At 36.6% G+C, this 19,441-nt stretch overlaps 4 protein-coding genes across 4 annotated transcripts; 1 reads left to right on the top strand and 3 right to left on the bottom strand.

Moving 5' to 3' along the window:
• Nucleotides 1-612: 612 nt before the first annotated feature.
• On the top strand, nucleotides 613-1,202 carry LOC136066227 (uncharacterized). The gene is made up of 2 exons (XM_065770194.1): nucleotides 613-712; nucleotides 769-1,202. Exons 1-2 carry the CDS (start codon nucleotides 613-615, stop codon nucleotides 1,200-1,202), a joined length of 534 nt encoding a protein of 177 aa, XP_065626266.1.
• A 1,495-nt stretch (nucleotides 1,203-2,697) lies between these two features.
• LOC111986186 (uncharacterized) lies at nucleotides 2,698-8,882 on the bottom strand. Its single transcript, XM_024017809.1, has 4 exons — nucleotides 8,714-8,882; nucleotides 4,216-4,441; nucleotides 3,663-4,071; nucleotides 2,698-3,351 (listed from the first exon to the last, which is right to left on the bottom strand). The coding sequence occupies exons 1-4, from the start codon at nucleotides 8,880-8,882 to the stop codon at nucleotides 2,698-2,700; spliced, it is 1,458 nt and encodes a 485-aa protein (XP_023873577.1).
• A 2,045-nt stretch (nucleotides 8,883-10,927) lies between these two features.
• On the bottom strand, nucleotides 10,928-12,190 carry LOC136066235 (MDIS1-interacting receptor like kinase 2-like). The gene is made up of 2 exons (XM_065770208.1): nucleotides 11,625-12,190; nucleotides 10,928-11,542 (listed from the first exon to the last, which is right to left on the bottom strand). Exons 1-2 carry the CDS (start codon nucleotides 12,175-12,177, stop codon nucleotides 11,250-11,252), a joined length of 846 nt encoding a protein of 281 aa, XP_065626280.1. The 5' UTR covers nucleotides 12,178-12,190; the 3' UTR covers nucleotides 10,928-11,249.
• Nucleotides 12,191-12,478: 288 nt separating this feature from the next.
• On the bottom strand, nucleotides 12,479-14,305 carry LOC136066236 (probable leucine-rich repeat receptor-like protein kinase At1g35710). The gene is made up of 2 exons (XM_065770209.1): nucleotides 14,209-14,305; nucleotides 12,479-13,037 (listed from the first exon to the last, which is right to left on the bottom strand). The coding sequence occupies exons 1-2, from the start codon at nucleotides 14,283-14,285 to the stop codon at nucleotides 12,479-12,481; spliced, it is 636 nt and encodes a 211-aa protein (XP_065626281.1). The 5' UTR covers nucleotides 14,286-14,305.
• Between the last annotated feature and the right edge of the window lie 5,136 nt (nucleotides 14,306-19,441).

The following is a 19,441-nucleotide window of genomic DNA, read 5'->3' on the forward strand; positions in this document are numbered from 1 at the left end:
CCCCTGAAAGAATCATCATTGAAAAGTCGTTAAGGCTGGACTTTTCGATAACAAATAATTAGGCAGAGTATGAAGCTCTACTGATGGGAATGGCTATGGTCCGAAGAATGGGAGGAAAGTCAGTGGAGGTATTCTCGAACTTGAGGTTAGTCGTTGGTCAAGTACAAGGTGAGTTTGAGGCGAAGGATGAAAGAATGCAGGGGTACTTGAGCCAAGTTAAATGTCTGCAATCGGAGTTCGAATCTTTCAACTTGCTACACATCCCCAGAAATGGTAATGCACATGCTGATTCTTTGGCCACGCTCGCTACCTCTTCGGCTCAAGATTTGCCGAGAGTTATCCTCGTCGAGGACTTGCATGGGCATACAGAAGCAAGAAGAGAGGCAGTCCAAGTTCACCAAATCAGGGCTGGACTTAGCTGGATGGATCCTATAATTAAATTCTTGAAGGGGGATATTTTGCCTGAAGAAAAGGGGGAAGCTGACAAAGTTCGGAGGAAGGCGACCAGATTCTAGTTATTCGAGGACTAGAAACTATATAAATGATCCTATTCAGGACCGTACTTATTATGCATGCATCCTAAAGTGGCTAAATTACTACTAAAAGAACTACATGAAGGAATCTGTGGGAGCCACACTAGAGGTAGGTCCTTGGCACACCGAGCCATTACTCAAGGTTATTGGTGGCCGAATATGTAAAAAGAAGCCCATGAGTATGTTAAGAAGTGTGATCAATGTCAACGATTTGCCTCAAACATTCATCAACCAGGGGGAACTCTCAATCCACTATCCAGCCCATGGCCTTTCGCTCAATGGGGCTTAGATATCGTGGGTCCATTCCCTAAGACTGCAGGAAATAGGAAATACCTTCTGGTCGGCATCGACTATTTCACCAAATGGGTCGAAGTTGAACCTCTAGCCAACATCAGAGATGTAGATGTGCAGAAATTTGTGTGGAAGAATATTGTCACTCGGTTTGGGGTTCCTCATACTCTTAACTCAGACAATGGCCTACAGTTTGATAGCAAAGCATTCAGGAATTATTGTAGTGAACTGGGAATCATGAATAGATACTCCACCCCTGCTTATCACCAGGATAATGGCCAAACAAAAGCTGTTAATAAGGTCATAATAAATGGCTTAAAGAGGAGACTAGACGATGCGAAGGGCAAATGGGTGGAAGAATTGTCATATGTTCTTTAGGCTTACAGAACTACGCCTTGTAGATCTACTGGAGAGACCCCCTTCTCAATGACCTATGGGGCTGAAGCTATCATACCTTTAGAGACTGGGTTCCCAACATTGAGAACTAGTTCGTTCAGTCCGACCGGCAACAATGAGCAGCTAGAGAAGAATTTAGACCTGATTGAGGAAAGGAGGGAAAATGCAATGGTCCGACTGGCACATTACCAACAAAAGCTCAGGCAGGGCTATGATGCCAACGTAAAGTTAAGGCCTCTAGAACCTGGTGATTTGGTGCTGAGGAAAGTTGTGGGCACTACAAAGAACCCAACTTGGGGAAAGTTAGGACCCAATTAGGAAGAGCCGTATTGTATTACTTCAGGGGCTGGTATTAGGGCGTATTTCTTAGAAGACCTAGATAGTCATGTCATACCACGCCCTTGGAATGTAAATAACCTCAAAAGGTACTATTATTAATTGAATCTTTTCTTCAATCAATATGCCAATTCGTTATATGAAATGTTCTCCTAGGTGTTTAAACTTAAATCCAATCATGTCTGTAGTCCTCGGACCATATGATTTAGGTTAGTTAACACTCGTTTATAGTTCTCATGAGTGTTTAAACTTAAATCCAATCATGCCTGTAGTCCTCGGACCAGATGATTTGGGTTAGTTAACACTCATTTATAGTTCTCATAAGTGTTTAAACTTAAATCCAATCATGCCTGGAGTTCTCGAACCAAATGATTTGGGTTAGTTAACACTCGTTTACAGTTCTCATAAGTGTTTAAACTTAAATTCAATGATGCATATAGTCCTCGGACCAGATGATTTGGGTTAGTTAACACTCGTTTACAGTTCTAAGTGTTTATACTTAAATTCAATCATGCCTGAAGTCCTTAGACCAGATGATATGGGTTAGTTAACACTGTCTTATAGTCATTATTAATATATAAATTTAACAAATCATGCCTAAATAACCTCGTCTCATAGTCGTAAGTATTTGAATCATACGAAGTCAGTGCTTAGCAATATTCCTTGTAGGTATTCAAGAAAAACTGTAATACCTTCACATCATTCATGGCATTCAATGTTTGATAATAATTCTTGTATGACCTATTCCTTCCAGTATTTGAATAGGTTGTTTGCATCAGTGGCACGATATCATTGTTAAGTCTGCCTATACTACCATAATTATGGTTTATAGCTATTTGCAATAATAATAAGTCTTATAAGATGTGCAACGAAGACACTAAAAATAAAGAAGAAATGATTTCATTGATCAAAAGAAAGTAGTTTACAATTCCTTGCATAAAAGAAAAACTAATACAAGTATGAAATAGAAACTCCTAAACGTCTAATCCTTCATCTAAGGGGCCAAAGGGTCAGCAGCCTGACTAGACTAAGCAGCAGTAACTTCTGGGGCTTGGTCCTTGGATTTTAAAAGGGTTTTCTTTTTTCCCAAGTCCATGCCCTTATCTTGGGGAGCCTCAGCTGGCTTGTCTTGATTACCAAGTTAATCAGACTCCTTGGAGGCCTCAGGGATGATATGAGGGACTTGGCTAATCAGGGATTGCTCCGAAGCCTCTTGGGGTTGTATGGGGGGAGAGGAATCAGACCCTGGGAGTTCACGAATATTAGGATCATAATATGTACTCCCAGGTTGCCTTAAGTCAGATTCCACAGAGATCCCAGCGGCATCAAGGGCCTTTCCCCAAGTTATGTCATAGTATTCTCGGCAGACCATGGCAAACTGCTCAGTAAGGCTAACTTGAGTCTCCTCCACCCCCAGCTTATATGCCGCCTTCCTTTCAGTCTTGACTACCTCCTTGGCCAACTGAGCATCCTTCTCGGCTAATCGGGCAGTCTCCTTGGCTTTTTGAAGCTCAGCCTGAAGACCTTTCACCAACTCTTTTTTCGTTGCCAAATTAATCTCCGTCATATTCAGTTGCTTACGTTGCTCTTCGGCTTGCTTCTTGGTAGTTTTAAGGCCAGCATCAAGGCTATTCCTCTGATTGGTCATCTCTTTTAACTGTTCGGATAGACGAGCATAGTCTTCCTTCAGACTGCCTAGAGATTTCTCTGCCTCATACCGAGAGTGTGCCTCTACTTGGGCTTCAACATAGGCCTTTTTATTCCACTCCTCAGCCACATAAACTTGCTGAGTAAGCTACATAGCAGAATGAAGAACTTTAGTATAAAGCAAAGAAAAGGGATGAATGGAAAAGACTAACATCTTAAATGGAGGAAGTGGATTAGGTCACTTACCATGGCTAAATCCCTTTTAAGGGATAAGAAGAGTTCATACTGGTTGAAACACCTGTATGACTCTATGTCTCGTGGGAGGAGCAGTGGTTGCTTCAGAGCCTCAGTAACGAGACTTGCTTTCCCCCCACCGTAATTTCTAAGGGAAGTCTCCCAAGGGATAGGAGCACCATCCAATTCTAGCTTAGGAGACTAGGTCTGAGGTCCTCGGCGCACATCTCCTATGAGAGAGTCGTCCCGGCTCTCAATAGACGAACCCCTTTTGCTGCGGTGGTCTTTCACCATTTTCTGTTGCTTGGTTCCTTTTGGAGGCGCCACCTCCCTTTCTTCGTTATCTGTGAGGGGCCTTTTCTTCTTCGGATCTGGCAATTGCTTCGAGCCGACATCCGAAGGAACCTGAGGAGGTGGTGAAGGAAGACTAACCACCGGCCGAGACGTACCAGTCTCTTTGGGCCCAGCTTTTGTATTTCTATTCTTCATCAGGTTTCTCAGGTTTACCATGTCTTCTTCTGAAGAGTCGTCTAGTACGTCTATTCTATCCGGGAGAACACTGGATTGCCTGTCAGTCTCTTCCTCGGCGTTTAAAACCTGTACCTCTCCTGAAGCTTCTCCTTCGAACTTGAACCTATCAATTTGCTCATCAAACGAAAGGGTTGAAGAAGCAACTCTTTCACCCGCTGCTACTAGTTTGAGGGGAACCTGCTGAATTGGCTAAAGGAGCAATGGTATACCCTGCGGATTTGGATGTGGCATAGGGGCAAGATCAAACGGAGCTAGAAAATCTTTCCGAGCAACATCTATGTGGTTGATACGATAATCTCCTTGTCTTATCGCGTTGCCGACCGGTTGAAAATCGGTCGATTTTGGCTCGAAACCAAGAATAAGAGGAACAGACCAGAGTTGTCTGTCTTCACTTACAAAAATTTCTGATTGTAATAGATAGTTTAGCGCGGCGGCGTTTGTAAGGCTGAGCCGAGGAGAAACGTGTTCTTTATCTGTTAACATCACAATAGAATTTAGTCAGAAATTTAAAAATAATGATACAAAGAGAAGACAAAACTGTTAAAAAAAAGAAAAAAAAAAAGAGAAAAAACGGAGATCCTAAATCTACTGTTAGTAAACCTAGATCTAAGATGTGCCACCTGGCTCTCCTGGTTGGGTTCGGCAATGAAGACCGTCATGCCATGCACCCGAGACGATTAGATAGTCGTTTTCATCCCTTTGTTAGATTTGGGAAGACAGGAAATGAGCCTACAATGTCGGATCGGGATTTAAGATAATATCCCGCTGCTTTCTGACTATGACACTCATACATATGTACCACGTCGAGCCAAGTGAGTCCTAATCCTAGATGACAGTTCAAATCATCAACTGCTCCTAAGATTCTAAAGATGTTAGGCGCACATTGTTCAAGACTAAGCCTATGGTTTCAAAGGTAATCTCTAGTATTGGGACCCATAGGGAAAGTCATCCCCCTCTCTAGAAAGGCGATGATGGGGATTATAACTTCACCTACCTTTCAATCTATTAGTAGTCTTTTTGGAGGACAATATCTCAAGCCCACATCTTGAGATATGCGATACGTTGCCCTAAATTCCTCCATCTGGGCGGGGCTATCCACCATGTACTGAAATCTACCCATCTCAATTAAATAAGAAAAAGGAAACTCTAAACGCAGTGACTGGGGAGTGACTACTCGAAGGCCGAGGAAGCTAGCTGAAGAGAAGGAGAAATGTTTGAATAGAGGAGAACTTACACAAACTAAGTCAAGGACTGATCTTTAAACTCGTGGAGAGATTCTTATGGATTCTGGGTTTGATGATTGAAGAGCTTGGTAGATTTGAATGCTCGAGTTCGCTAGAGAGTTTGAGAATCTGCAAAGTAAAGGAGAAATAACATCTTCCGAGGCTTTATATAGGGACAAACGAAGGGCCAAGAGTCATCCCGCTCAAATCTTGAGGAAAGACATCAGCTGTTAGATCGATGGCTAACCGTTGGATGCAAGAGATAGAACGCCGCCTAGAGTAATTAGTAGCGCTTCGTAAATATCGAAATGTCAGCAGCAATGATGAAGCACCTAAATCTATGCCCCCACACGTGTAAGTTCAGATATTTGTGTGTTTTAAGCTTTTATTTCATGACAAATCAAAATCCTATTTTTTCTCCTCGGATGTGAGGGAAAAATTAAAATTTTGAGGGGCTATTGTGGGGGGTAAAAGCCCAACCTTATGTATTGGGCCTAGGACCCTACTCGAAGATTACTGTGTGTCCGAGGAGAAGAAAGTGGTCGAGAAGGAGTTCATGTGGAAGAAATATACCTGGAAATGAATGAGGAGCATAGTCTGAAGAGATCACCAGTGGTCCGAAGAGGTCATTCTCCTCGGATACAAAGAGTCTTGGTCAAGCAGATACCTGGGAGGTTCAAGTAATCTTCCTAACGATTCCAATGATAAGGATAGACTTTAGGCACGTATGGAGATGACAAGGATGGAGAAATATCTAGAAGAAAAGCTATAACCACCACATTAAATGCACTGTAGCTGCTTTTCTGGCCGCATTAATGTGGAGAAGACCCCTGAACAGTATAATCTCAGTTACCACCACTCATAGAGAGCTAAAAAAGTTACCTGACGGGACATGTACTCAAGTGGATGCTTAGATGAAGAACAAGTGGACGATGAAGATGATGAGGAAGAATGCTATATAAAGAGAAGAGGCCCCTGATAAGAGGGGATCAGAAGAGAAGGAGAAAGAAGAAGAGAACAACTTTACTGTAACTCTAAAAGTTGTAATCACCCTTCATTCAATAATACACCTCTTCAGACATCCATTTTTTGAGTTTTCAAGTGTGTTTCTACGTTAGTTCATCCCTTAATACCATAGTTAACTATTGTTTAATTCACAACCAGCCTAGCTCTTTCACCCATTCTCTACTAATTCATTGTTTTGGGTTCATTGGGCTCGTAATCCAAACCTTGTGGGCTTGGGCTACAAAAACTGACCCTACAATACTTATAAGTATCATTTACTATTTTCATTTTTCACTCAAAAAAGAAAGTGAAAACACCATTTTGGTCCTTACATTTTGGAATCACATTCAATTCGATCTTTACATTTTAGTAGTAGTCAATTTGTTCTATATTATTTTTAACTTGCAGTTAATTTAGTCTCTATTATTAACTCAGTAACAAAAAATGCTTATGTAGCTAACAGATTACATAGTTAGCACATTAGATGCTTACATGGCTACTAAATAATAATAATAAATTAATTTGACATCTAAAAAATGCCATGTTTGATCTAAATTAATAAATAAATAAAAACAAAAAATTAGTTTAGTTTCTCAAAATATTTTTAAGAAGAATTTGCGAAATTAAATTACAGAGAAAAGAAATATGAGATTAAGAATTGAAATACCCAACCAAAAAAAAAAAAAATTGTTCTTAAAAATATTTGGTGAAATTAAATTAAATTTATTATTATTATTATTATTATTTAGATCTTATTTGCCAATGTTTAAATGTCAAGTTAATTGTTTATTATAATTTTAGTAGTCATGAATCTAATGTGTCAACTATGCAAATCTATTAGCCACATAAATATTTTCTGAAATAATACTAGAGATACAAACTATTTTACAAAAAAATTTACAAATTGCTGATGTGGTAAGTGATTATTGGTAAATGAAAAAGTGATATTAATGGTGGACTAAATGAAAACTAATAAAAGGCTGTCTACATCAACATTTTGTAAAAGTGTTGTAAAATAGTTTGTATTTGTAACACTACTTATATCTATAATAATAATAATAGGTGAAGCTGAAAGAAACTCAAATTAGAATTCTAAATTAAAGTTTTAATTTTGTGCCATGTGTCATAAATTATTTATTCTTAAAGAGTTTTATTTTTTAATTTTTATTAATTAAAAACATCATACAAAATGGATTATAGGGCATAAATTCAAACGATGGGGGTACGATGTATTTTTAAGGTGAAAATTTTTTTGCGTCAATCTAAAATAGGACATGAAGAGACCATAAAACTTCACTGCTAGTGGTGTTGGTGGTGGGGCTGAAATCTTTTTCGGAAGAGACCATGAAATTGCGCCGGTGGAGAAAATTAATGTCGTAAAGTAATTTGTAAAAGTAGTACGAGATAGCGTGTATTGACTTGCTTTTTTAACTAACTTTGTCTTTTTTTTGCTTTTAATTGTCTGAAAGATTAGACAGTGCTATGCTTTTTGAAGTGTATATCTCATAAATAAAGACCATTTGAAGTGTTAAGAGCATCTCCAGCAGCTTTTTTAAATAATGAACAGTAACTTTTACTTTTTAACTACTCACTTTTTCAAATTCACTTTTTAACAGATTCTCTATCCCATTCTCTATCTCATTTAAATATTATTTCTTCATTATTTCTTTAACCTTTTTTTAAATTTTTTTTTATTCTTTCTCTATTCATTCCCAACAGCTATATTTTTAAATCTCCCAACAATAATATTTTCAAAGCTACGCACACAATCTGAATGAAAGCCCCTGTATATCGGCAGCACACACACACATAGAGAAGCACAGACACAGCAGCACTTTCTGGGCAGCACAAACACAGCAGCACAGAGAGTAGCACACACACAGCAGCACACACAGCAGCACACGCGCGTGCACACACACAGCCCTTGTATATGGGAAGCACAGACACGCACATACACACAGAGCAGCGCACGCACACACATACAGTAGCAACGCGCGCACACACACACACACACAACCCCTGTATATGGGCAACACAGACGCGCACACACACACAACAGCACAAACATGCACGCACACACACAGCAGCGCGCATGCACGCACACATACACACACACAACAACACTTTTGTAGGCAGCACCCACACACACACACACACACAAAGCAGAGGCATCTCCCTTACAAATTGCCTTAAGCAAGGGGGGGAGATTACCATAAAAAAAAAAAAAAAAAACAGAAGGGGAAAACAGATATACATATATAATGCAACAGGATCACATTGTATATAGTGCAATAGGATCACATTGTAGCAAAACAAAATGAATAGTGCAACATGATCATATTTTAGCAAAACAAAAATGAGTGACCCAATATACAAAACAAGTTTAAAGAGCTCTTTTAATCATATACAAAATAAGAGCATTGATGATGATAATAGTCTAAGAATAAGACTTTCGTTTTTCAAGGATTTCCATTTGGCATTGACGAATATATTCTTGCTGCACTGGAGACAACATACTTACATCCATCATCATAAGCTCTTTTTCTTCCTTCAGCTTTTCCATTCTCAATTTCCCCATTTCATTTTCCTCCTTCATTCTTGCTATTTCAAGTTTTTTATCCTTAAGTTGAATTCGTGCCATATCATGCTCCTGGTCTACAAGACGTGCTTTCTCACTACAAGCCATTTTCATCTCACTCATTTTTCTTCTTTCTTCCATCATGACATTCAATATCTCTTCTATATGTGAAGTCGTGCCTTCTCTGGACTTTTGTTTCTTCAATCTTTCTTTTACGGCCTTCACCCCTGGTGGTCTCTCCGAGTTTACAATTGGAACCTGTGGAATATCATCATCCTCTAAACTTATTGACTCTAGATTAGAAGGTGAAGATGCCTCAGATCTCCTTCTTTTTTTTGGTTGCTGATTGTTACCAATATCCAACCATTTTGGTGAGTACTTTAATAAATTCCAGCAATGTTCAAATTGAAATTTGGTTTCCTGCCATACTTGATAGAGCTCTCTTAGTAGTGTATATCCTACGCTTAATGGTCAAAATATTAATAGAAATTTTGGGTACATTTCTTTGTGAATTTATAAAGTGCATGCTTGAAATTTCATTTCGCCTTCTTTCTTTCCTTTCATGTCTGTGCGCAAGAAAACCCCAAGAGCATTAAGCCACAAAACTACGGAACTTTTTTCTTCCTATATTGTCATTTACATTTATACATATTCCTGATGTGCAGGTCAGATGCCATCTTCTTTTTTCCTCTTTGAATTTGTATGCTAAGGTTCATTTTCATTTTAGATGACATATCAAGGTGTGTGAGTTTGGATAGTTTACTAATTTGAATAGGGATTGTACCAAAGTGTTCATTCATGCTGAGATCTAAGAATTGCAAGGTTGGGAAGAAGGGATTTGATACAATGGGATCATTGAATTTACAATTCTTCTAATTTAATCTTATATCCCATTATACAAGTGTTTCGTTGGATTCTTTTTGATCTTATTTGACTTTGTATTTTTATGTTTTTTGTGTTTTTAGAGGAGAGAGGCATAAAAGTGAAACAAAATTACATATTTAATCTTGGTTTTAACAAATGTGGGTTACGAAAATCTAACTGGGCTAATCTCAGGTAGGTAAAATATTAAATTTTAAATCATAGGTAAGCAACTTAAATTTTAGCCAAACTACAGGTGGGTAAGTTGTAATTTACCCTTAATAAAATAAAGGAAAATGTTCGGCTCTAACCACCAACAGAAAGATGACATGTGTCTTGGTATATGCATAAGAATAAATGTTATCTTTCTATTGGTGGTTGGGACAAAATTTTATCCTAAAATAAATACATTATGTAGCAATCTTGACTAAACTAATTTCTAAAGAGGCTAAGTATAAGGAGGTTAAAAAGAAATGATATTTTTCACAATTTATTGAAGAGATTTTTTTTTTTTTTTTGGTGGAGATGTTTTTGTAGAGATTAGGTAGATCTTTTCTGATTGAAAAATAATCCACTTTTGAGTTTTGACCCCAATTACGGCTAATTACCAATTTTAAACAATTTCCACAGTTAAGTCCGGTTAATTGATTAGCCAATAGATTAATTGCAAGGATATGCACCACAAAATAGCAAATCCAACAAACTCACACACCCAATTGTGTATGTTGAGGTTCGTTTCAATTTCGGTCTAATTCGACACTATAAAGTTCTTTATCCACTGTACATTTGTTAGAAATCTAGCTAAACCAGCAACTAAACCAGTGGAGTTAAAGAAGATATGCAGAAGATGACTTGTGCGACGTGTAGCTTAGGCTCATTGATGTTTTCTACTTCAATTCGTATCAGTGTAATATTTTATACATGTGCAGATCACGTGATTCTTTAAGTCCTTGATACACATTGGCGAAAAAACAAAACACACAAAATAGTCCTACTGTCAGTCTCTAATTGGAAGTTAATTATTTCCGTTAATACTGTATTTAACGGTAAGGAAGGTTGTTAGATTCGTTTTTCTGTCTTTGCTTAGTCTCTTTTGCTCTGTTTCAAGTGTATATAGAGCACCTTGATGTATTTTATTCCGGCTTATCAATAAAATTACTCAGCAAGTTTCTTGGACAAGAGCTCTTTTAACTACAATTTTTGGTCTGTCTATCTCTAATGACAATGACATCTTGCAGACAAGAATTGTTACCATCAGTTATTGACAATTGGCTTGCAAACAAAGCGCAAACTATAACTAAAATTTTTCCATCTACCCTTTTATATGCCTCAGTTGGAATATAAATGACTAAAACAAAAAGATCACTATTAATCTCTTTTTTACTACATTTGAATTATTTATGCATATACCAAAATAGCCAATCAAAAATGTACAATCACAATGCCTTTAAATCTGTGTTTCCAGCAGCACATTATTAATACTTGTACGTAATTAAAGATCTGGTCAGCTGCATAAATTTGACAAAATATAGTGTCTCATAAAATTCATATTCTTTCATGTTCTTTCTTGTCCTAGTCAGAGTCAGACTCTGGATGGCTCTAAGAAAGTGCACTTCAGCTTGATAACACCCGAGAGACCATGTGCATAGTTGGTCTAGATTCTGGATTCACTCGTAAGCATTCAATTGCCAGCTTTATGATGAGTATCAGTTGATTCTCAGCCTGCAGCATGGGAGGTGGAATGCGTAGGTCAAACAAATCTTTAAACAAAATATTCTCCTCCACGGATGAAGCTGATAGAATGGGGGTGATTTCACCAGGATGCCTTCCTTTGATCACTTCAATAGCCAAAACTCCAAAGCTAAACACATCGCATTTCTCAGTTATCTTCATGGTATAAGCAAGCTCTACAAAAAAAAAAGCAGAATATTATGCCAATGTATTGATATAATCTATGTTCAATAATGATTGAAGAAATAAGTATATTACCTGGTGCAGCATATCCACATGTGCCGGCAAATGAAGTCCAATTGGATGAGTCTCGATTAAGAAGCTTAGCTGTGCCAAAGTCTGAAACATGAGCCTCGTAATCTGAATCCAGCAAAACATTTTTGCTTGATATGTCCCTGTGAACAATTGGTGGTGAGCAATCATGGTGCATGTAAGATAGAGCATGAGCCAAACCTTTGATGATATTCATCCTCTTATTCCAGTCCAACTCCTTTGCTCCTCCATCACTGCTCAAAATTGTGGCCAAGCTACCCCTTTCAAAGTACTCATAAATCAAAATCGAGTGTTGTGATTCTGAACAAAAGCCATGCAATTTTACAATGTTTCGGTGGTGTATTTCTGTTACTGCCCTTATCTCATTGAAGAACTCTTTTTGTTGTACAATCTCACCATCACACAAGGATTGGAGTTTCTTCACTGCCATTGCGTTTCCTGATGTTAGAGTTGCTTTATACACGGTTCCATGTTTTCCCTTCCCAATACAAAACATATCATCAAAACCCTGTGTTGCTTCAATGATTTCCTTGTACATTGCTTTTCCATCAAAAGTTGATATCGAAAACACTTTTTCATTATGTGTTAGTCGTTTGATCTATATGAGGGTCCTTCCTATTTCTTTGCAAAATGAGGAAAACTCCAAGAAACATCAATACAAGTGACAGTGTTCCAAAAAGAGGGAAAATGATTAACAAAAAGATTTTGGGTCCTGTCTTTGAAACTGGTCTTCCTACCACACAGGGTTGCAATCCTGTAACATTTCCACACAACCTTTTATTTCCTCGTAGTGCTTCTATGCAAGCATCTTGAAATGCCTTGGTATTGGGAAGAGGGCCCTACAACTCATTATAGGATATGTCCACATATGACAAACCATGCATCTCTTCGAAAGCAATTGGAATAAAACCAGAGAGGTTATTGTGGGAGAAATTCAACATCTCCAAGCTTTGAAGATTGCCAATTTGTGAAGGTATCTTTCCTTCGAGTGAGTTATGACTCAAATCTAGCTGGGACAAATGAGCTAAATTACAAATTTCAACTGGAATATCATGGCAAAACTTGTTGTTGCTCATATTCAAATAGTTTAGTTTCAAAAAGTTCCCAATAATTCTAGGGATGGAGTTGTCAAATCTATTACTGGATAGATCCAGATACTCAAGATTTGTCAATGATCCAAACTCTGGAAATATATCACCAGAAAGTTGGTTTCCATTCAACTTCAATGTCAACAAAGAAGTCAACTTCCCAAATTCCTTTGGTAGCTTCCCAACCAACCGATTATAAGAAAGATCAAGTACATGGAGTTGAGTGAAGTTTCCAATTTCAGGTGGTATGCCACCACCAAAACCATTCCCAGCAATCAGCAGGGTGCCTAGTTGCGGGCACCTACTCCATCTGTGAGAGATTTCACCATAAAATCTATTGTAACTTAGATCCATGTATTGCAGGTTTCTATAAACACCAAAATCTTCAGATAAATTCCCAAAGAGTTGGTTTTGTTCAAGGCGGACTCTAATTAAACTCATGCAAGTCTTCAAGGTTTTTGGTATTGGACCTATGAGATGGTTGTCATATGCAGAAAAGTTTTGGAGAGATCCACTTTGGCATAAGTTTTGAGGCAAAAAACCAGTAAAGTGGTTTGTATTCAACTGCAGCGTAGTCAACTTTGTGAGATTTCCTATCTCTTGAGGAATAGGACCAGAAAATTGGTTTTCACGAAGATATAGAAATTCTAAGGAACTTAAATTACCCAAGGAAATTGGAACAATGCCACTTATTTGATTGTTGCTGAGATCAAGAGTAGTTATGGACTTTAAGTTTCCTAATTCTTTAGGAACGACGCCAGAAAGTTGATTGTTGTTCAATTGTAAGACAGTTAGGAAGCTGAGAACTCCTAAAGACATGGGAATTGAGCCTGAAAAATTATTTTTCTGAAGGCCTAAAAGTTGGAGATACTTCAAATTTCCAATTTCTGGGGGGATGGAGCCGTTGAGGTGATTTTTAAACACTTGCAACAATGTTAGCATTTCAAGGTTTCCAATACTATAAGGAATGGGACCTGTTAAATTATTGTTACTTATATCAAGTTCAAGTAAATTGCTAAGGTTTCCAATTTCTGGTGGAATGGAGGCAGAGAGTAGATTATTATAAAGGGTCAAATAAGCCAAGTTGCTTAAATCACCCAAAGATGCTGGAATGGAATTCAAAAGCACATTATCATTGACATACAACTGAATCAGGTTGCTCAAATTACCTAAAGAAGCAGGAATGGAGCCACGGAGATTGTTGGCAAACAAAGAAAGGGCATTGAGAGACTTTAACTGGCCTATTTCTGGAGGAATCGAGCTATTTAATTGATTTTCAGCCAGGGACAGGATCTCAAGATTGATCAGTAGGCCAATCTGTGGTGGGATTGCCCCCGAAAAGTTATTAAAGGCTAGATCAAGATATTTGAGTTTGGAGAGGTGACTAATTTCAGGAGGGATTGTACCAAATAGCTCATTCATGCTGAGATCAAGGTATGCAAGACTAGGGAGAGATGAGAATGGAAAATCATGAAGCGTACCTTTCAAGCCAGAGTTCGTCAAGTTTAATGTAGTAATACTTCCTGCTTGGGTGCAAGAAATACCGAACCAACTGCATGGGCTTGAGCTTGAGCTTGTATTTTGATAGCTCAAAGAATTGGTTGCATTATTAGGAAGGAGAGTCCATGAAGTCAGGGGTGACTGTGTCTCATTTTGAAGACTAGCTTTCCAATTGAGTAGAGCATCCATCTCTGCCTCTTCATTTACAGAAAGAGATGCAACATCGAATGAGGAATGTAAGATGGCCAACGCGACCAGGGAAAAGAGGGAAAACACTTTTTTCAAGCTAGTCAATGCCATGGGTCTTTGTTTTACAAGTTGCAAACTGGTTCAGAATTCTATTTAAAATGTCTAAGATTTGGATGTGTTTCCTGGGAAAGAGAAAGGATTTGATACAGATTTCACACGGAAAGTATCATTACACGGAAATTATCTTTACCAATTCGTTTGAAGCAGGTCAAAAAGCTTTTCAAAATGATAAATAAAAAAAACTTATATAAAAAAACCAATTCGTTAGGGTCCATTTGGATACAACTTATTTTGCTAAAAATTGAAAACTGAAAATACTGTATCAAAATAATTTTTAAATGTATGAATAATGTCATGCGACCTATTTTTAATATTTTTTTAAAATAAAGTGGTTGTGGGTCTCATGAACAGTGCATGAACAATGCACTTCGTCTCCTAAAAGCTAAAACGCGTGAATCCAAAAGAAAAAAAGAAAAAAGAAAAGAAAAGGAAAACTAAAAATGTGTGTTTGAGTGGGTGTACGAAACACCTCCTAAAAGAGGAGAAAAGAAAGATAGTGGTATTGTTTGGTGTTGGCTTATCTCTCACGACAAATTTCTATGTATTTTTGGGTTTCATTTGCATTGTAACAATTTTTTAGAATCGCTATTTGTAGAAATCTAGTTTAATTGTATGCTAGGGACGACTTGCATCGGTCCCGTTGATGAGTTTTTTCAACACAACTCATTATGGTAGGTTAAAAAAAAAAATCCAACTCATCACAGGGGTCCAATTAAACTCACGTGGATCGGTTAGGTCAGGTAGAACCATGAGTTGGACAGTTTTTTAATTACTATATTAAAATAACTTAGAGAAAATTTGTAATCAAATAATCACGAGCATAATACCAAACAAACACAAACTATATGAGAAGTATTTAGGGTTTGGGTTTTATTTAGGAAGAGGGGTAAAAAAGTAAATAACAAAATTATGTAATTTTTTAATATGTTTTTTAAATTTTAAAAATATATTAATTATAAGTGGGTTGGGTCAAGCTAGGCGGATCTAAAAATCTCATAACCCAAACCCAAACCAATCACCCACTGTATAAAAAAAAAAAATCACGACCCAACTAACCCACCAACCCTAAAAACCGACCCAATCCATTAGGTAAGGTTGGGTTGAGTCAAGTCAGTTTTGGTTGGTTGGCGGGTTCGTTACACACCCCTACCCTTTAGCAATGGAAATTAATTAGACCCTCTAGATTAGGGAAAATGAGCTCAAAAACACAAATAAATATGACTTTAAACAAAAATATTTACACACACTAGCTCCAAATAAACATATAATGATGTGTTAGGAACTTGGTGGTTCCTAATGGGGATGGATAGGAATTATAGGGGAATCGCTGGGAATTGTAAGGAAATTGACTTAATTTGAGGTAGTCACCCTTCATAGAGAAATATTAAGAGAGGAAGGAAATACACTAAGCACTGAGTTGGTTTATTCTTCAATGATGGAAATGCGATTTCCGTTGGATTGTATTGCATTTTCTATATGTTCTTAATATGCACATATCAAATTTCGTTTAAATTGAATATTATTTACTATTCAATTAATAAATCTATTTTTTATTTATAATTTTATATCATAGAAATTTGAAATTAAAAAAAAATAAAAAAAAAAAAAAAAATCACGACCCAACTAACCCACCAACCCTAAACCCAATCCATTAGGTTAGGTTGGGTTGAGTCAAGTCAGTTTTGGTTGGTTGGCGGGTTCATTACACACCCCTACCCTTTAGCAATGGAAATTAATTAGACCCTCTAGATTAGGGAAAAGGAGCTCAAAAATACAAATAAATATGACTTTAAACAAAAATATTTACACACACTAGCTCCAAATAAACATATAAGGATATTTTAGGAACCTGGTGGTTCCTAATGGAGATGGATAGGAATTTTAGGGGAATCGATGGGAATTATAAGGAAATTGACTTAATTTGAGGTAGTCACCCTCCATAGAGAAATATTAAGAGAGAAAGGAAATGCACTAAGCACTGAGTTGGTTTATTCTTCAATGATGGAAATGCGATTACCGTTGGATTGTATTGCATTTTCTTTATGTTCTTAATATGCACATATCAAATTTCGTTTAAATTGAATATTATTTACTGTTCAATTAATAAATCTATTTTTTTATTTATAATTTTATATCACAAAATTTGAAATTAAAAAAATTTGATTGATGATATAGCTATTGATCTTTAATTTTTTTGAAATTTTGCAAGTATAAAAGATATAATAAAAACATGATATCTAGCATTAATTTTTGAAAATTCACATCTAATAAAAAGATATAGGAGGATTTTGAAGAGTGTATCTCCAAACTAGTTTGGAGAAAAACCTTTTCAAATTGGTGCATTTGCAATTATTCCAAATGGCCCACAATTATTCCAAAAGAAAAAAGCTTTGAATGTGGGACATTGTACATTTGAATGTGATGAAAAGTAAGACTTGGAACTTGAAGTTACCACGTGTGTACAGGAAATTGATTCAGTTTTAACTTTTATGTAAATTCTGCTTCACCTTGACTCTCTACTCGGATTCGCGTGGAAAATTAGTTGCTAATTTCCACTATGCAAAAACACTTGTTTCAAAAGACTCAGGGTCTGTTAGTTAACGTAACTCAAACAACAGTTTTTAGTGTTTAAATACCAGAACACGTATTTTCAACCCACATGTATTTTCACAACACTTAAACAACGTTATTAGAAATCTCTTATCAAACGGGCCTTGATATTTCAATTTTTGGGGCAACTATCAACAAGTAATCTTGAAAAAAAAAATCATAAAAATTTAATGAATCGTCAAAATATTAAGTTGTTATTAGCATGCAAAAAAATTAGTTAGTGCTGGGCATATAATAACTTGTGAAAATTTTGTCAATTCAACTATTAAGAAAATTATAACTTCAAGGGGTTAACATAGTAGTTCCTGTGGCCTCATGATATATATCTATGAGATTTTGGGTTCGAAGCCTCTTGCCAGCATCCTGGGGCCACTCCCATGGGATTCCTTCTTGTAATAACCCGATATGTATGGGACAGGGGAACTGCACATACCCAAGGGATTAGTTAAATACTCGAATAGGTCTAGAAATTCTTGTTTGTTAAAAAAAAAAAGTCATAAAGTTAGGGTCCGTCCGTTTGGATACAGCTTATTTTGCTAAAAATTGAAAATACCGTAGCAAAATAATTTTTAAATGTATGAATAATGCCATGGGACCTATTTTTAATATATTTTTTTAAATAAAGTGGTTGTAGGTCTCGTGAATAGTGCGTAAGTAGTGCATGAACAATGCACCTTGTCTCATAAAAGCTAAAACGCGTGCATCCAAAAGAAAAAAAGAAAAAGAAAAAGAAAAGGAAAACGCGTTTATTTCGTTTTACTGTAGCGTGGGTCCCAGCGTTAATAAAATGCAAATGCTGAACGTGAGGAGAAAACGCGAATCCAAACGCTCACTTGGTGTGAAAAGAAAAAAAAAAGTCATAAAGTTACCAAAAGAACTCGGAAAAACTGGTCTATCAATTTGGATTTGCATTTTCTCCTCACGTTCTGGGGTAATATTTTATTAATGCTGGGACCCACACTACAATAAAATTAAATAAATGCGTTTTCCTTTTTTTTTTTTTTTTTTGATGCACACATTTCAACTTTTAGGAGACAAAGTGCAATGTTTATGCACTTTTCACGGGACTCACAACCACTTTATTTAGAAAATAAAAATAAAAATGGGTCCCACAACACTATTTACATATTTAAATATTATTTTACTACAATATTTTCAGTTTTCAGTTTTCAGCAAAATAAACTGTATTCAAACAGATCCTGAAAATCAAAAAGTTATTCCTTTAATAAAAAAAAAAGAAAAACAACTCGTCAAAAAGTCATTGAGAAACATGGTTTAAAAATAAACTACTAAGAGGGTGTTTGGTACATGCACTTAAAAATATGTGTTTTATTATATAAAAACATGTGTGGAAATACGTGTACGTAAAAACATGTATGAAAATACGTGTAATGTTATTTAAAAATTGAAAATGTGTGTTTGAGTGGGTGTACGAAACACCTCCTAAAAGAGGAGAAAAGAAAGATAGTGGTATTGTTTGGTGTTGGCTTATCTCTCACGACAAATTTCTATGTATTTTTGGGTTTCGTTTGTATTGTAACAATTTTCTAGATTCGCTATTTGTAGAAATCTAGCTTAATTGTATGCTAGAGACGACTTGCATAGGTCCCATTGATGAGTTTTTTCAACCCAACTCATTATGGTGGGTTAAAAAAAAAAAATCCAACTCATCACAGGGGTCCAATTCAACTCACGTGGATCGGTTAGGTTAGGTAGACCCATGAGGTTGACAGTTTTTTAATTACTATATGAAAATAACTTAGAGAAAATTTATAATCAAATAATCACGAGCATAATACCAAACAAACCCAAACTATATGAGAAGTATTTAGGGTTTGGGTTCTATTTAGGAAGAGGGGTAAAAAAGTAAATAACAAAATTATGTAATTTTTTAATATGTTTTTTAAAATTTAAAAATATATTAATTATAGGTCGGTTGGGTTGAGCTAGGCGGATCTAAAAATCTCATGACCTAAACCCAAACCAATCACCCACTGTATAAAAAAAAAATCACGACCCAACTAACCCACCAACCCTAAAAACCGACCCAATCCATTAGGTTAGGTTGGGTTGAGTCAAGTCGGTTTTGGTTGATTGGCAGGTTTGTTACACACCCCTACCCTTTAGCAATGAAAATTAATTAGACCCTCTTGATTAAGGAATATGAGCTTAAAAATACAAATAAATATGACTTTAAACAAAAATATTTACACACACTAGCTCCAAATAAACATATAAGGATATGTTAGGAACTTGGTGGTTCCTAACCCACCAACCCTAAAAACCGACCCAATC

This window comes from Quercus suber, unplaced genomic scaffold, assembly GCF_002906115.3.
Source record: "Quercus suber isolate HL8 unplaced genomic scaffold, Cork oak 2.0 scaffold_123A, whole genome shotgun sequence".
Classification (NCBI taxonomy): Eukaryota; Viridiplantae; Streptophyta; class Magnoliopsida; order Fagales; family Fagaceae; genus Quercus; species Quercus suber.

What these genes read in the sequence shown, in the direction of transcription:
- LOC136066236 (XM_065770209.1), bottom strand. Translation starts at nt 14,285, where the DNA reads ATGCAGTTGGTTCGGTATTTCTTGCACCCAAGCAGGAAGTATTACTAC. An exon ending in GACGAACTCTGGCTTGAAAG is followed by an intron (nt 13,038 to 14,208) that starts GTACGCTTCATG and finishes AATCTCTCACAG; the next exon opens with ATGGAGTAGGTGCCCGCAAC.
- LOC136066227 (XM_065770194.1), top strand. Translation starts at nt 613, where the DNA reads ATGAAGGAATCTGTGGGAGCCACACTAGAGGTAGGTCCTTGGCACACC. An exon ending in ATGTAAAAAGAAGCCCATGA is followed by an intron (nt 713 to 768) that starts GTATGTTAAGAA and finishes TTCATCAACCAG; the next exon opens with GGGGAACTCTCAATCCACTA.
- LOC136066235 (XM_065770208.1), bottom strand. Translation starts at nt 12,177, where the DNA reads ATGTACAAGGAAATCATTGAAGCAACACAGGGTTTTGATGATATGTTT. An exon ending in ATGTGGATATGCTGCACCAG is followed by an intron (nt 11,543 to 11,624) that starts GTAATATACTTA and finishes TTTTTTTTGTAG; the next exon opens with AGCTTGCTTATACCATGAAG.
- LOC111986186 (XM_024017809.1), bottom strand. Translation starts at nt 8,882, where the DNA reads ATGGCTTGTAGTGAGAAAGCACGTCTTGTAGACCAGGAGCATGATATG. An exon ending in GCTTATGATGATGGATGTAA is followed by an intron (nt 4,442 to 8,713) that starts GTATGTTGTCTC and finishes TGATGTTAACAG; the next exon opens with ATAAAGAACACGTTTCTCCT. An exon ending in ACGACTCTCTCATAGGAGAT is followed by an intron (nt 3,352 to 3,662) that starts GTGCGCCGAGGA and finishes TCTGCTATGTAG; the next exon opens with CTTACTCAGCAAGTTTATGT.